Below are 16,654 nucleotides of genomic sequence, written 5' to 3'. Positions count from 1 at the left end.
GGAAAAGACTAGGGTCTTGAACCCCGGTCGTCCGTGTGAAAGTCAAAAGAAGAACCCGTTACACCACAGAGAAGATAAGTAAAAGATTGACTATACATCAATCAATGGGTAAGAGAGCCGTATCGTAATTCTGTATAACAGTTAACTAATAATTTTCGCTAGCAAGATCTCATTTGATTATTCAATCCAGCAGGCAAGTTTAAAGAAATATAATCTGATTGATTGAGGTAATGAGGGACTTAGAATTAGCCTATAGATAACGCATTTAACTTGTCGGCGAGGCGATTGAGCCGTATTGCAATCTGTCAATAAAGTCTTAAATCAATTAATCAATCAATGCCGTTGAGAATCAGGATCTCTGCCATCGATACGTGCTGGCTTTTCACCTAAAACGGCCGCGCGCATTTAGCCTGACTCGCAAGTCTGGCTTGAGTTAACGAGACTGAATCCACCTTTGTGAAACAGGAAAATCCCGGCTTCGAACATCGGGTTAACTGAAGCTGGATAATGGACATCTTGATCGACTTAGTTGAACCACGTACATGAAACAGGGCCCAGAGAAAGACTTTCGTCTTGTTTACATCAGGGTCCCCCATTTTCAATTTATCATATTTCATATCTAAATCATATAATATCTCATTGCTAAATATATGCAATATATAATCTAATAATCCAATAATCTAAATCTAATATATAATATAAAAATGCTAAATGCATGGGTATTTTATTTTGTCTTTAATGTTAGTAGCTTGCAAACTCAAATACTGTCTTGGTAAGCCTCATAATGAAAGGAAAAAAAGAAAAACATCGTGATGCGTATCGTGTATCGCCGAAAGGTCAGAAAATATCGTGATACCATATTTAGGCCATATCGCCCAGCCCTACCCAGCGTTGGATCAATAAACACGATCGATATTTGGAATGGCGATCAGGAATTGGAATAATCTTTTTGGAGAACATCTGATCTGAGGTAAGGAATCAATTTTACCACTCTTGGGGTAATCAGAGTTTTTCTCACCTATATCTCAGCGTGTCCCATATTGCGTGTGTGTGCGTGTGTGCTGATCAGGAAATGGATAATCGATTTTTCAGCCCGCTTCTCTAGCGTGCATAAGTACACATATACTATCGATAATCTAGCGTTTATTTGAAAACGATTCATAAATAGGCCGAAAAATTACGTGTTTTGTGTATTACAGTAAAGAGCGATTCCTGCAGAATCTCTTTTTTCTGGAAGTTTAAAAAAATGAGCATTTTTCAAAATGGTATACAACGGAAATGTACCGATTAAAAATCAATCCGTTTCGACAATGTTGACAGCAAACAAGTCATTGATAAGCGACGGGCGTATTAAACACATAGCCATAATTTAAGATATAGTTTATGCGTTCGCAAATGTGCTCGCCCTCCCATTGACTACAGCGCCGGCACTCAAGCGCTAAATCGTGCGCCCCCTGCTGGCACTCAAAGTGTTAATAAACACTGTTCTAGTTCGGACCACTCCATTGCCCTACCTGCAGTCGTCCATCCAGTGTCCTCTGAATGGTGACACACTTGCTGGGGTGGGCTCCATTAGTGGTGATGGCCGTGATGAGCGAGTCCAACTCATCCTTCTTCTCCTTCAGCTTCTTCACCAGGCTCTCGATGGCCCGCTTGGCAAATGTCTCACTCTCACCACCCTGCCTGTGACACATCAAGCTGTGCACGATACTCAGGCAGGCGTCGTTGCTAGTAGGCGTGTTGGCGATAGACATCCTGACGTACGCGCGTGCATGCGTGTGTAATGCGCAGGGAGGAGTGAGTTTTCTAATGGAAGTTAAAGATGTCTTCTTCTTCTCGCCGTGTCATCAGATCTGTCACTCGGAGGATTCCGAATATAATCCAAGAAAAGCAGAGGCTGATTGTCAAAATGTTGGAGGCTTATGTGCCTCCAAAACTCTCCTCTTCAGGAGCAAGGATGGAGGGATCTGAAAAATAGAATGAAACAGAAGAGGTGGGCAGGGATACAGACTCATGAAGCCGACAAGAAGAGTCCATTTGAAGCAATTTGGTAGCACAAGCGTCATAAGACTGAAGTGCATGTACAATGTTACTCTTGGATATCGGCAAATACCCGCATTAGTGTCCAAAATATCTAACTAGGGCAAGCCTAAAAACTCACGATTTTCCTCGAGTCTGGGTACATCATAAGATAAGATAAATCTTTATTAATCACCGGAGGGAAATTCAGATGTCATAGCAGCAACAGCCCTGAGAATGAAACACAGGAGAGGTAAGACTAAGAGTCCAGAATCAATCAATCCAAGAAATATAAGAAAATAAGTCACTAGTCAACAATGAGTAAGACTAAAGTTCTCATATGGGGGTCAATTGGTTGTGGAGCCTAATGGCTTCTGGCACAAAGGACTGGCCAAGGTGGTTTGTGGTGTGCCGAGGAAGGGTGAGACTGTGGCTGAACGTGCTCCTCATCTGTGCTAGCTCATCGTGGAGGGGATGGGAGGGGTTTTCCAGGATAGCGTCCAGCTTCCTCCTTATCCTCCCCTCCGGCCCGCCTCCAGATTGTCCAGTTCAGCTCCAACTACAGAGCTAGCCTTCCTCACCAGCTTGTTCAGTTTGTTGGCATCCCTGGTGTTGACGTTACACCACCCCCCCCCCACCCAAATACATACCACGGCAAAGAGGACACTGGCTACTACAGACTGGTAGAACATCTGCAGCATCCTGTTGTACATGTTAAAAGGACCTGAGCCTCCTCAGGAAGAACAGCCTGCTCTGTTCAGTCCAGTTTATTTTTCAAGCAGGGGAGGAAACTAACTTTTTGGCTTACCAGCCAACTGGCGAGTATCTGATTTTTTTCATCGTTGCGGGCAAGACCACCCGCATTTCATTGTATACCTGTATGCCGTGACAATTAAAACTCTTGACTTGACTTGACTAAACAAGACGAAAGTCCTTCTCTGGTCTGCATCCCCTTAACAATTGTGTGTATTGAGCTGTACTGTATTGTACCCATTCTGCAATCTGTTAATAAAGTTTTCAATCAATCAATACTGGGTTGGGCTGGTTTAGGTTGGACTGAGTTGGGCAGTGAAAGAACCAAGCATTTCACTGTAATGTAATAGCTAAATAAAACAACTTGAACTTGACTTGTTACATTTGCACTCTGGTTGTATGCCAAATGTATTCTGGTTGTACTGTACTTGTGCTGTAAGATGACAATACATTGGAACCGAATCGACAACGCTAGGGGTTCAGCAGGTGTATTCTGAATGCCAAGTATGACAACATCACCGTTGTGAAGGGCATATGGGCGAGTGGTGATATGGGGGGAACCCCGGTAATAATAAAATGTCACTCGGCTGCATTTAAGCAAAGCCGCTCAGTATAGTCGTCCACTATGTTGAATGCGCGTTATGGTAGCTTGTTACATGCTAGGTAGCTAGCCGGCTAATGCTGGTTGACTTGTCATTCTCATCCGACTCGAAGGAGACGCGTCGCGTGCTGTTGTTCGCCCCCATGTCAGACCGCACTGATATCCGAAAGCGACGACTCTACATGCAATTATTTTCATCCACTGATGTGTTTTTGTAAGTTTGTCTATGTTGTCAAGCCGGCTGCCGGTGGCAGGAGTTTGTAGGTCTGCGCGCAGTGGTCTGTCCACTTCCCCTAGATGGGCGGCATCTTCTAGAAAATGAGTGTTCATTGGAGGAGCTTAGAGCGCATCTGTACAACGATGATGTTCATTGGTTATGGTCGGATTATTATGAGGCGCAAATGGGAGGAATCAAGGGGGGAGTCAGAGTTCGGCTTGTGCCAGTGAGCGAATCAGCAGATTGCAGAATGATTTTTTTGTTTTGTAATTACTAGTACTCGCCAGACTGGCGAGTGCTCTTCATGAATTACTCGCCAAACGTAAAAAATACTCGCAATTGGCGAGTAAAGTGGCCTAATTTCCTCCCCTGTTTTCAAGTGTACTCCCAGGAATTTGTGTCCACCACCTCCTCCCCTCGGATAATGATGAGTTGGAGGCCTCTTCTCGCACTGCTGGTAGTCCACCACCAGCTCCATTCCGATGTCGAGCTGGAGGTGATTGTTGTCACACCACCCTACAAAGTTCTCCACCAGGGCTCTGGACTCCTCCTCATCGTCATGTGATGCAGTCGACAATGGAGGAGTCATCGGAGAACCTCCGGTTGAAGCGGAAGATGTAGGTGTAGAGGGTGAACAGGAAAGCGGTAACGGCACAGTTCCTTGGGGGCGCCGGTGTTGCTCGCCAGCACATCTAACAGGTTGCCCTGCAGTCTGCTGGTGAGGTAGTCCATGATAATCCAGGCCGTGGTCCACCTGCCGAGAGCTGCTGAGAGATTCTCAGCTAGCTGGAGTGGCTGGATGTTGTTGAAGGTGTGGGAGAAATAGAAAAACATGATTCTGACACTGCGGCTTCTCCAGGTGTGCGCAAGCTCTGTGGAGCATGTAGATGAAGGCATCATCCACACCAATGTTTGCCTGGTATGCAAGATGCAGGGTGAGTCACTCACCAGGGACTTGAGGTGCTGCAGGACTAGTCTCTTGAAGATCTTCATGACATCAGAGTAACTGGTCTGTAGTCATTGAGAGCGCTGAGGGCATCCCTTCTTGGACTCCAGGTGTATGAAATATGCTGGAGCTGTGATCTGGTGGGGAGGGATGGAGGGAACAAGTCACTGCCTCCTGGGCATGAGAGGTGTGAATGGGGGCACTGGTGCTGGTGAGTGCCCAGGCTGCCCTGCTGAGCTCAGGGGGGGGGTTGGGTGGTCAATGGGCTCAGCTCGTATGCACGTTCCAGGGTCCCCTCAACAGCAGTGCTCGACAGTAACCAGTTATCTTTCTTCTAACCCACACACATCTCTGGAGCTGCTGTAGCCTATCCTCCAGTCTGTCCTTGTAACTGTCCATGGCCACCGTCAACTCCTTCTGAACAGTCTTTGTCCCCCTAGTGTCCCCTACCACGAAAGCCCTCTTCCTCCTGTTCAACAGGGCGTTAATGTCCCCATTGATCCAGGGCTTGTTGGGAAAGCAGCGCACATTGAAACTACAAGCTAACTAGTAGCTAACATTTAGAGAGAAGCCAAAATGTTGCTTATTCAGAGAAACACTTTATTTGGTTAGCTAGCTATTCAGTGGCGCCAGTCTGGCTGCAGTTAGCAGCTAATATTAGCCAACTAACTGCTGCTAATATGATTAGCACTGGTGGCTGGTGGTGTCAATATTGGCAAACGATAACTACTTAGCTGATGTAGCCAGCTAATGTTAGCTAGCTTGTTTGTTTTTAATAGGAATTTAAACAGCGGCAAGAAATTGTAGCTATCCCTGTGCAACTAGACATAAGATTATAGCAGATTGTTTGACTGTCTGTGAGATTGAAAACAGTGCATCTTAGAATAATGTTTAAAAGTGCAAAATCCAACCATCTGACGTTAGCTAGCGTTAGCAAGAAAGCCCCGTCGCACCTCTCGTCCAAACCTACCTGCAGATCATGCTTCTTGAATTATTCACATTATATTAGTTAATCGTTCACAAAAACATGATCAAACATCCCTAGGCGCGCCAATTAATCCTTACTTCATCAAGATAGCCGTGGGGACATTGCCAGAGCAGGATTAGAAATCACTGATTTCGTGTAAACGCCTCCGCAGTATCCCTCCCACTGCTCCCAGTCCCAACCCGTTCCTCACACACTACTTGTTTTCTTCAATGGCGCTTTGCGCATGCGCATTAACTACAACGCAGCACAGATTTGCCAAAGCAGATTGGTGATCCAGATACAGCAAGTAGTAAGTGGAACATTAATGTATTGTAAAATACCAGGTAAATGCATATCGTTTCTTTCAACAGGACAGAGTTTGATACCTATACAAAAAGTGCACCAGCATTGTAATGTCTCCAATACAATTTTAATCTGGCCTTGTTCAAAATATGTGGTAGGGTTTGATAATTCATAGGAGTAGAGCAGAGATATCATATTATTAAGTGTTTTATTTTGTAGAGGTGCATAACCTTTCATACACAACATTTAAATTCACTCACTCACTCACTCACTCACTCACTCACAAAAGGCAAAGCAGCCTTCTGACGATTTTGGAGGGGCTATGGTTATGTGTATCATCTGTCATTATCATCATCATCATCGTCATCATCACACTCACTCAAGGTAAACGCACACCGTGCCTAGTATCTTCTGTAGGGATGCAGCTCTAGAGTTTTGCCTTCTTGACTCCTAAATAGGTCAGTGTTTTTGACAGACATTACATTCTTGTTATGGTATGGCTACAATTCTCTAGAGTTCACATTAATGCATAGATAGCGGTAACCATATGGTGAATTGAAAATGGGGGACCCTGATGTAAACAAGACGAAAGTCATTCTCTGGTCTGCATCCCCTTAACATGTGTATTGAGCCGTACTGTATTTTAACCATTATGTAATCTGTTAATAAAGTTTTCAATCAATCAATCAAACCAATCAGGCTGCACTGTAACACGTTGTCCAGCAGAGGCCAGTATTTTCCAGTTCAGTGTGTCTACGTCTATAATAAGGACCTCCAAGTTTCCCTTGTCCACAAACACAACACATTGTGGCTTGTTATGAGTAACTGAAAACCACATGTCTGTGGTATTTGTGCCTCTTTTATGTCAGTATGTGGGTAGGATTAAGGGCTTTCTAGTATAACCCTTTACAGTAGCTCAGAAGTCAACTTTACCAAGCTTTTTTGAATGCTCCCTACCATGTAACCAACCAGCCCTGAAGGTGCCCAATGGGTGTTATTCCACTTATCAATATTGCTTTTCAGTGTCCTGTGCTATTCTACTTAAGAACATAACATGTTTCCTTTTCAAGAAATGTTATTTTAGGGCCGTCCCCTTCCATTCCCTGGCCTAGTGTGTGTGTATTCCCACCTCTTCCACCTCTAGTTTAGATGTTAGAAACCAGGGGTCAGCAACCTTTTTGACATGGAGTGCCTGTTTGAAATATAGTTGTAACTAGTGTGCCTCAACAATATTCCATGCATCGTAATTTTTTTTCTCATAATCAGGTCTTTTTAATGATAATTTTTACATTATTACATCATTATTGTTATTGTTATTATTAACAATATTATTCTGATGGTTGTATCAACCCTAAATCTGAGTCGGGGGGGGGGGAATGCAATGCAGACAAACAGCTGCATACAGTGCGACCATTTCACTCATATTTGCCCATTCATTTTTGGACACATCACACACCATTGGTGTGTGTACTGAACGTGTGCTGTCATAGCTCCACCTACAGGCCTAATGGAGAACACCAGGATGTGAATGGAGGGTGAATGTGAGGTATATCGTGTAAATAAGTTTTGATTGATCGCAAGACTACACTGTAAAAAAGAATATAATAAGTTACCAGAACTTAAAAATATTGAGTTCAGTTACTGTGCATTAAGGTTTTCAGTTTTCAATCCATAATAAGTTAACAGAAAAATAAGTACACAACCACATTATTTCAACCTAATAAAACTATGTTTATTGTCATTGTTTTAAGAACACAAGTTGACTTGGTAATACTCACATTTTGAGTAAAAAAATGGCTTTTAACATGTGCAATGTTCAATGAAATAGAAAAATAAATAATACAATTTGTTGATTAATCCCACTGGTCACAATGGTGACCGTAATAGTGTTTTTGTTATAAGGCTCTGCAAATGTTACTGAATGATGTAGCAATGTATTTCCAGCTAAATTAAAATAAACAAATAAAGGGTCTCAATTAAATATGTGGTAGTAAAAAGACCCTGTGGGAGGATTTCAACAAGATAAATGCGACAACAGTGCAAAATATTTCACTATAATATTTCAAAGCAATTTTTTTTTTTTTTTAATAATAATTTCCATTTTTTTTTTTTTTTTTAATGCTGCCCCCTGTGCCTATGCAAATGCCCCCGCGTGCCTATGCAGGCACGCGTGCCTAGGGTTGCTTACCCCTGTTATAAACTATGGTGCTGGACTAATGTATCCATCCAGACCATCAGATGGCATGGAAAGGGAAGTGAAAATGTTTGAGAGAAGAGAACAGAGAACAGAGAAGTGAAACACTCTCTCGCAAGTTGCAACCATAATCAAGTTCAAGTTTCAAGTTCAAGTTTTCTTTTATTTGTCACATATAAAGTACATGTACATTACAGTGAAATGCTTGGTTCTGTATGAGCCCCTGAGAATGTGCTTCATACAGTAAAAAAAAAAGTAAGTAAAAGAGGAATAAGTCCCCACATTATACAATATACAAACTTCTTCTTAAAGTATTTCTATTATATTCTATTCTTCTTGTCTTGTCGTGTCCACAAGACAGTCAATTACAAGGCTTGGCTAGATGTGGTTCAACCACATCTGAACACATTGCTGTCCCTTCTCATTGAACTCTGCCAATGCTGCCTCCGATGCTGTGCAGGGCTGTTCTAGCAAGGGGCATATCAGGAGGTGCTGCATCATAAGACAGAAGAAAACAGTTATTCTTGTTATTATACTGTTTACTTAGATCATCAGAGCAAAGGTGCACAGTGGTAAACTGTGGATATTTCATCTTAATATCTTTATAATAATTCTTAATATAGGACTGGTTCATGCGTGTCTAGATTGCTGCATCATCCTTTCTCTACTTTCCACCCATAGTGTAATACATTATGGTATGGAGTAATCAACAGGATAATTATTTGCTAGTCAGTTGTCACAATCTTATCAGTTGTAATATACCCTAGGAATATTGGAATTACTGTCTTCTTGAATTTTCTCCCACTGCTTCCACTGAACATGAATTTTGTCTGCACAAGCCAAGCCAGTGTGAAGATGTTTGCAATATCTTGTTGTAGAAACTACGCACTGCAGCTTTAACGTCAATCAATCATGTTTAGTAAATACACACCTGATTTTATAGTCTTATTCTAATACATTTTCATTACTTTTGTATTATAGGAAAGCATGGCTAGACAAAAATTGTCAGTTGAGGAGCGAAGCATAAGAAATAGAGAGTACCAATGAAAGAGAAGAGAAAGATTATACAGTGACGAAGAGAGCAAACATGCCTTGCAAGAGCAGGAAAGACAAAGGTGGAAAAAGAGGGTTCAAGACAAAAAAGTAATAGAAATAGACAAGATGGGAGACAGGGCACAGAGGTATCGGAAAAAATATTGGAGAGAGGTCCACAAAAGGTGCAGATAGAAAAGGTCCTGTGAAGGTGCGGTGCTGGAGGCAGACACCCCCCCCCAGATCAGGATATTCTAGATAACAATGCCAGACAGCGCAGAGAGTCTCTCAGACAGGAACAGAAACAAAGTAAAAAAATATATATATATACAAACTTTAAAAGAGAAGATTACAAATGTAACAAAGCAACAAAACAACTTGAGAAAAACAATAATGTGCTGAAAAAAGGCTACAAATACATCACCACTGGACTCTCCAGGCACGGAAACAAAGAATATGCTATCAGGAAGCAAAGTAAGGAATCAGAAAATCCAAAAGGCCCTGCTATTCCACCACATCCTCAGAAGAGAGCTGAAGACAAACAAACAAACAAACTCCTGGCCCACGGCGCCAAAAACTAGCACTGAGTGTGTCATCAGGCACGATTCTTAAAAAGTATCGTCTTCTTCAACAAATTAAAGACTTTGGGTTAACCTATAAGTTAATGAGAGAAAGGGAGCATCCTCAGAAAAAGCCAACATTCATACAGGGTATAGCACAGACTGTCCAGGATTTCTTCCTGAACTCTGCACGTGTGACGATGTGTGATGATGGATAGTGCTAATGATGGCTTTGTCATTATAAATAATTTCCCATATCTTTTAAAATCTTCGAAATTTTGCAATACAAAATTATGTAGGTTAGAGTTATCCTATCCCAAAAATGTACTCATATTTAAATTCCCCATTAAGAAATGCATCATTTAGACACCTTGCATGTTAGGATTTCCTTCAGATTCATGTTGGCATCCATGTATGGCGAAGGCCCGGACTGGCCATCGGGAGCTCTGTCTGTCTGTCACACACACACAAAGGGAGCCGCATGTGATTGGTGGAGGCGGTACCAGGCCATACAACTGATTGACAGTTGAGATGAATGAATGAATGAATGACTTTATTTGACAATATAAAAAATAAACATGTGACAGAAGAGCACAGTCGGGATATACTGCCAAGGATGAAACACAAAAAAGCTCAGAGCTTATTTCCATTGTGGTCCTTGTAGGGGGGTGGGGGAATGTGATGCTTAAAACATGCATCATACAAAACGTGACATCACAACACATCACATATACCATTTAACATTTATATACATACAGACTCATACAACATGCAAGGGTGCCTTAAGCTAAGTGTCTAGGTATAGTCCCTTTTGAGCCATGTCTTCAGATGGCGAATGGAATGGCAGATGGCACTTCTGCAAAATGACAGGGAGAGACAGCGAAAGACAAAAAAATTCAAGCATAACCTGCGCTTGAAGATGGACAGTGGAAAAAGAGGAAGGGTCGAGCAGAGAGGGAAAGAGAGAAAAATACATACTGCTTACTGCTTGTATTTCACAGAACAGTCAGATGGAAATGACTGGAAATGAAATGTTTCAACAGTGGAAAAAAGAGGAAGGGTGGGGCAGAGAGGGAGGGAGAGAAAAATACATACTGCTGACTGCTTGTATTTCACAGAACAGTCAGATGGGAATTACTGGAAATTAAATGTTTCAACACTTCAACAGTGAAAAAAAGAGGAAGCATGGAGCAGAGACGGGACGCCCTAAATGTTGCCGCTAAATGTGGCAACATTGACCAAATGTTTTCTTGCACCACGGGACCACCAGGTTAGTCAGTGATAAAAATAAACATGCTAGCTAGCTAACATAGCTAATGTTACCATGCATCATCATCATCCCCTGTCATTTTTTCCCCGCATAAATCTTTTATTCAACTTCAGTCCTGATCATAACCATTTAAATTTTTCTTGTAATGTCAGATTAAAAATGAAATACTCTAACTTTTCTGATTTCTGAGTTGTTAAGTCTGACATTACAAAAACAAAAAATCCATCAAAATCAGTGTTGTTGCTAATCAATTGACACATGATGATTATAACAATTATTAGCCTGTAATAATCCCCCCCAGAAAAATCCACTTTGCATTTGATATATTGAAAATATTTAAATGTGTGTGTTTTTTTAACAATAATTTGTGATGCCATCACAAACAATGGCATTTAAAGGGTAAACATTTTAAAAGTCCTGCACCAGCATGTAGGGAATTAAGTCATTGTAACAAAAATCTTCCTGGTGGGGGACCCCCAGACCCCCTGCTTAAAAATTTGCCTGACTTGGGCTATATTTTGCACTATATTTCCTGGCCTGAATAATTCCCCCAGTCCGGCCCTGCAAAGGGGTGAAAAATGGTCAAATCTGCCAGTTTGAAATACAAAATGATGTAAGTTAGAGTTATCATATCCGAAAATGTTTCCTATATTTTAATTCCCCACAAGAAACACATATTTTAGACACCCCTCATGTTAAGATTTCTTTAAAATTCATGTTTGCACAAAAGTATGGCCGCCCTAATATGATCATCGATGTGGATCTTTGTCAACACCGTCAGATGTTTGTTTTTGTTAATTCTGTGGAAAATACAAATTCCTTCTTCAGTTTATGTTGTTTAAGTAATAAAGGAGCATCAGATCTTCATCCTCTTGTCTTATTTACTTAATGATCTTTTTTTTATCATATCAAAATTAAAAACAAAGTTTGAAAATGCAAATATTTCTAAATCTGTGTTTTCAGAATAGTGTGAAATTACACCTGAGGTTTATATATTATATTTGATTGCATACCAGAGTAATTAAACACTATTACAACATACTTCAGAACCTTAGATTCTTGTTGGACTGGAATAATTAGAATTATATACTTTTTTGTGTGTCTGACGGAGTTAACCCAAATCAAGTTTCAAAGGGAAACATGTGAATTTGTTCAAAATGTTTTTCTATGTAGAGCCCGCACCTTTACATGGTTAAATAGCTCAGACTTTTCTCTACATGAATATACAACTCTAATCAATATAGTGTGCATTCTCAAAATATAATATTAAAAAGTGTTTTGTCCCGACTCTCAAGAATCAGTAGAAACTGTACATTGGATTGGGTAGGTGGGGGGGGGGACTGTACATTGGAGGTGGTTGGGTGGGTGGGGGGGGGGGGTGGGTAGGAGTGGGGGGGGAGGTTGGGTAGGAGGGGTGGGTGGGGGACACTGTACAACTGTACAAACAAAACTGTACATTGGAATATTGACAAGACCATACTTGGTAATTTACTGTACATTGGATGGGGTTGTGTTAGGACATTTACAGGGGCCAGTTTCGAATTGCAGTCTCCCGTAGGTGTTTTTTGAGAGTGTTTTTGAAAGTGGGTAGTGATTCACATTCCTTTACAGCTTTGGGTAGGGCGTTCCACATTGATGTGGCATAATTGCGAAACGTGTTTAGTCCCTTGTTTGAGCCGAATCTGGGTTTAACATGATTTGTGGAGCTCCCTCTGGTGTTGTGATCGTGGTATTCACTGACCTTTGGGAAGTATTTTGACATGTACATGGGTAACTTGGTCGTGTAGTGTATCTTGTAGACCAGGCCCATTACAAGTTGCTGTACTCTGTCGTCTACTCTAAGCCATCCTAGGTTGTCAAAGTGGGCAGGGGTGAGGTGGGTTCTAGGAGTAAGGTCAAGCAGTAGTCTGACCAGTTTGTTTTGAGATGTTTGTAATTTTGTTTTTAGCGCCTTTGAGGTGCTTTGGTACCATGAGGTGCAAGCATAGTCGTAGTACCCTTGAATGAGTGCTCCTGCCAGAGTCTTCAGGGTATTCTTGTTTACCAGTGAGGAGATCCGGTACAAGAATCGAGTTCGTTGGTTGACTTTTTTTATTACATTGGATGCCATTTTGTCACAGGAAAGATTTGCCTCTAGGATGGAACCCAGATAGGTAATATCTTCTTTCCTTGTGACAATATTGTCACCCACTGTAACTGAGAAGCCGTCGGTCTTGCTGAGTTTGTTATTTGAACCGAAGAGAATGGACTCTGTTTTGCCCATGTGTAATGATGTAAAAGTTTGTTATCAGCGAGCCATATGCAGATTTTGCCTAGTTCTGAGCTGAGGATTTTTTCAACCTGTAACTTGTTCTTGTCAGAGACCAGCAGGGCTGAGTCGTCCGCAAACAGGAACAAGTTGCAGTCACAAGCTGATGACATGTCATTTGCATAAATTAGGAACAGTAGCGGACCTAGTATGCTTCCTTGTGGAACACCACAGCTTACTGTGAGGGGGGGGGATAGGGTACCGTTTACCTCCACCATCTGCTCTCTCCCCTCCAGGTAGGATTGCATCCAGCTCACTGATAGACTATCAAAACCAATTGCTTTTAGCTTGTCAATCAGGATGGTGTGATTGACAGTGTCGAAGGCCTTTTGTAGGTCCAGCATGACCATGCCACAGTATTTGCCCGCGTCCACCTCTTGTTTGATGTGGTTGTTTAAATAGAGAAGGCATGTGTCAGTGGAGTGGGATGTTCTGAAGCCAGATTGGAATTCGTAGATTCGATTTTTTTCCGCGAGGTATTTTTCGACCTGTTCGTATATAATTTTTTCCATGACTTTCGAGATGGAGGTAAGGATAGAAACAGGGCGGTAGTTGCCTGGGTCTAATTTACTGCCATTTTTGTGCAGAGGGGTCACTCTCGCAATTTTGAAGTCCTTGGGGACGTGTCCCTGTTTTATGGAGAGGTTTATTATGTGTGTGATGACTGGGGTGATGGCGGCTGCTGAGTCTCTGAGGAATTTGGAGGGGATGTTGTCATGGCCAGTGGCCTTGTTAGGTTGGAGGGCGCTCAGTTTTTTGAGTACCTCATCTGTTGTTACCATTTCCAGTTTGAAGTCGTCTTTGTGGACCCCTAGGTTCTTGTAGTATGCTACTATGTGTTCTACCCCATAATGCCCTGAGTGGGAGGGTAGTTTGTTTACCAGTGTTGTGGCTATGTTTGTGAAGAAACTATTTAAGTAATTGGCTACATCCAGCTTTTCTGTGATGAGCGTGTTGTCCGTCTTTATGTTTATGTTTGAGAATCTGGTTTTAAGTTTTTTACTGCAGCCTAGTTGGTTATTGAGTAATTTCCAAAGTTCACGTGGTTTGTTTTTGTTTTCCTCGGTTTTGTCATTGATGAAATTTTTTTGTGCTGTTTTGATCATGGAGTTTACATCATTTCTTAGTCTGTTTCTTTCCAGTTTGAGTTCAGTCACGTGGGCTTGGAGTTCACTGCTTGTGCTTATGGTAAGCTTTGACTGACTTTTACGAAACTCAGAGCATTTTTTGTCTCTGGTTTTCATAGCGGTCAGTATTTCAGCGTGCTTCCACGGCTCCGCGCGATTTTTTACCCTGGTGGTTCTTAGGGGGGCCATGTTGTTTAGTATCGTTGAAAATTTGGTTTTGAAGCCAAGCCATGTTTCTTCAACCAGTGTACCATTGAGCTCATCTGACCAGTCCAGACCCTCCAGTTCAAGGTTAAAGGCCTCGCTAGAGTAGGTTTTGAGGTCTCTAGATGTGACTGTTTTGTGACAGCCAGCCTTTTGTTTTAGCTTTTTGCGGGTACAGAATATCATATAATGATCACTTAACCTGCATGCTATAACCCCTTTATTGGCGATCTTGGACTTGTCAGGACATCATCATTAGCTTCGGCTAACGGGAGAAAGGTTTTGGCTAATGACAAGGCCTCAGCCACCATTGGACTAAACAGCAGAAGAGACGATAGAATAATGAATTTAGTGTTCCATCAAAGACTTTTCAAGGACAATACGAAATGGGTAACATCTGAGGCTTTTGTTTATGTAATAAACAACGATTCCAAGAAAGGTACTACGCTGTCCAGTGTCGAATACTTATGGTTACGGACTGCATTAAAGGGGAATGACAAATATTGTACAGCCAGTATGAGAAGACAGAGAGAAATAAACACAACGCAGAAACTACACAATGACAACGATGGAGAGGTGATACTGGCTGATTGATCCAAATCTAACACCATCATTTAAGTATCCCCATTTGGCGAGAGTGGCTTTTGAACATCCAACACAAACTAAATAAATGCAGACAATGAGGTACAAAATGCAGACAACGAGGTACAAAAACCATTAAAAAAAATGCAAGATGCAAAATGAGGTATGGATGTAGTGCAAATCTCTAGATAGAAAATATGATGTAGTGTTAAAGTGTTTAAAGTGTCTAGTTGAGTGTTTGTTTAAAGTGAGTGTGTGCATGTGGATGCACCACAATCCACAATCATCTCTTTAGTTTTTCTCTACCTCTCCCAGGTAGGCCCTCTCGTCGTTTGCAGAGATCAGGACTTGATGATTGTGTTGCTGTTGTGCTTTGCCACACAGTCGGGCGTGTAAAGCGCGTGATTTTTAAACGTAGCCTATGTGTGCGAAGACGCTCTCTGATTGGCTAGCCGCATACAGCGAAGACCCTCTCTGATTGGTTTAGCGCCGAAGGGTCTCTTCCACCTAACCCTAACCCTAACCTTAACCGTCCTTAACCCTAACTCTAAGCATAACCCACTTCGAAAGAGGGCCAAAGCATAACCACTTTGAAGCAGAGAATATATATGTACAAGGCGGAAGAGACCCTTCGGCGCTAAACCAATCAGAGAGGGTCTTCGCTGTACGCGGCTAGCCAATCAGAGAGCGTCTTCACACACATAGGCTAGGTTTAAAAATCACGCGTGTAAAGCGAGTAGAGGAGGGGGCTCAGAACGCAGCCCTGGGGGCGTCTATTCGTATGCTAACGGAGTTGTGTTTCCGCGGTCGGTTTGCGCAATCTGATTGGCCACTGACGTTTATCTCAGCACCAATCGCGTTACTTCTAACAATCACGCCAGCAGGTTGTTACCCTAACCTTAACCCTAACCATAACCAACTAACCCTAACCTTAACCCTAACCTTAACCAACTAACCCTAACCCTAACCCTAACCTTAACCCTAACCTTAACCAATTCCGCGCAACCGAACGCGGAAGTGCAACTGCGGGCCAATCAGATTGCGCAAACCGACCGCGGAAACACAACTCCGTTAGAAAAAGATATCAGGCGCCCTGGGGGGCACCTGTGTTGAGAGTGATGGATGAGGAGGTGCAGTTACCTGCTCTCACCACTTGGGGTCTTCCTGTCAGGAAGTCCAAGACCCACTGGCAGAGGTCGTAGTTCAAGCCCAGGTCTCTGAGCTTGACGACAAGCTTGGAGGGGACTATGGTATTGAATGCACACACATACACTCTCTCTCTCATAGACACACCAGACTCCCACACATACACACACCACACACTAGACTACACTAGACATACCACACTCCCACACGTACACACACTGAACTGTAGTCAATAAATAGCATTCACACATAGTTCCCCTGCCTCTTGTCCAGGTGTGATGCTGCCGTACTAATAGGCCCAGTAAGCTATACAAATGATGTAATAGGATGAAAAATATCATATTTTCCATAACAGATTCCCAGTCAATCTTTTTATGTATAAAACATGAAAGTATAAGCCGTGGGGATTTGTTATCCAACACATC

At 42.2% G+C, this 16,654-nt stretch overlaps 1 protein-coding gene across 2 annotated transcripts in view; it reads right to left on the bottom strand.

The window, feature by feature from the left end:
- LOC311245046 (mothers against decapentaplegic homolog 4) overlaps nucleotides 1–5,703 on the bottom strand; it is a 38,843-nt gene extending 33,140 nt beyond the window's left edge. The window contains exons 1-3 of one of the 2 annotated variants that reach the window (XM_084334808.1): nucleotides 5,602–5,703; nucleotides 2,162–2,250; nucleotides 1,515–1,967 (exon numbers count right to left, since the gene is read on the bottom strand). In XM_084334808.1, coding sequence (XP_084190934.1) covers nucleotides 1,515–1,754 — 240 coding nt within the window. In that variant the 5' untranslated portion in view covers nucleotides 1,755–1,967; nucleotides 2,162–2,250; nucleotides 5,602–5,703. The remainder of the gene's footprint in view (nucleotides 1–1,514; nucleotides 1,968–2,161; nucleotides 2,251–5,601) is intronic. The other variant, XM_084334807.1, reaches the window with a different exon arrangement.
- Nucleotides 5,704–16,654: the final 10,951 nt, after the last annotated feature.

This window comes from Notolepis coatsorum (genome assembly GCF_963971535.1).
Source record: "Notolepis coatsorum genome assembly, chromosome: 1".
NCBI classification, from domain to species: Eukaryota; Metazoa; Chordata; class Actinopteri; order Aulopiformes; family Paralepididae; genus Notolepis; species Notolepis coatsorum.
Note: the sequence above shows the minus strand (reverse complement) of the source record. Positions and strands in the feature narration are given on the sequence as shown.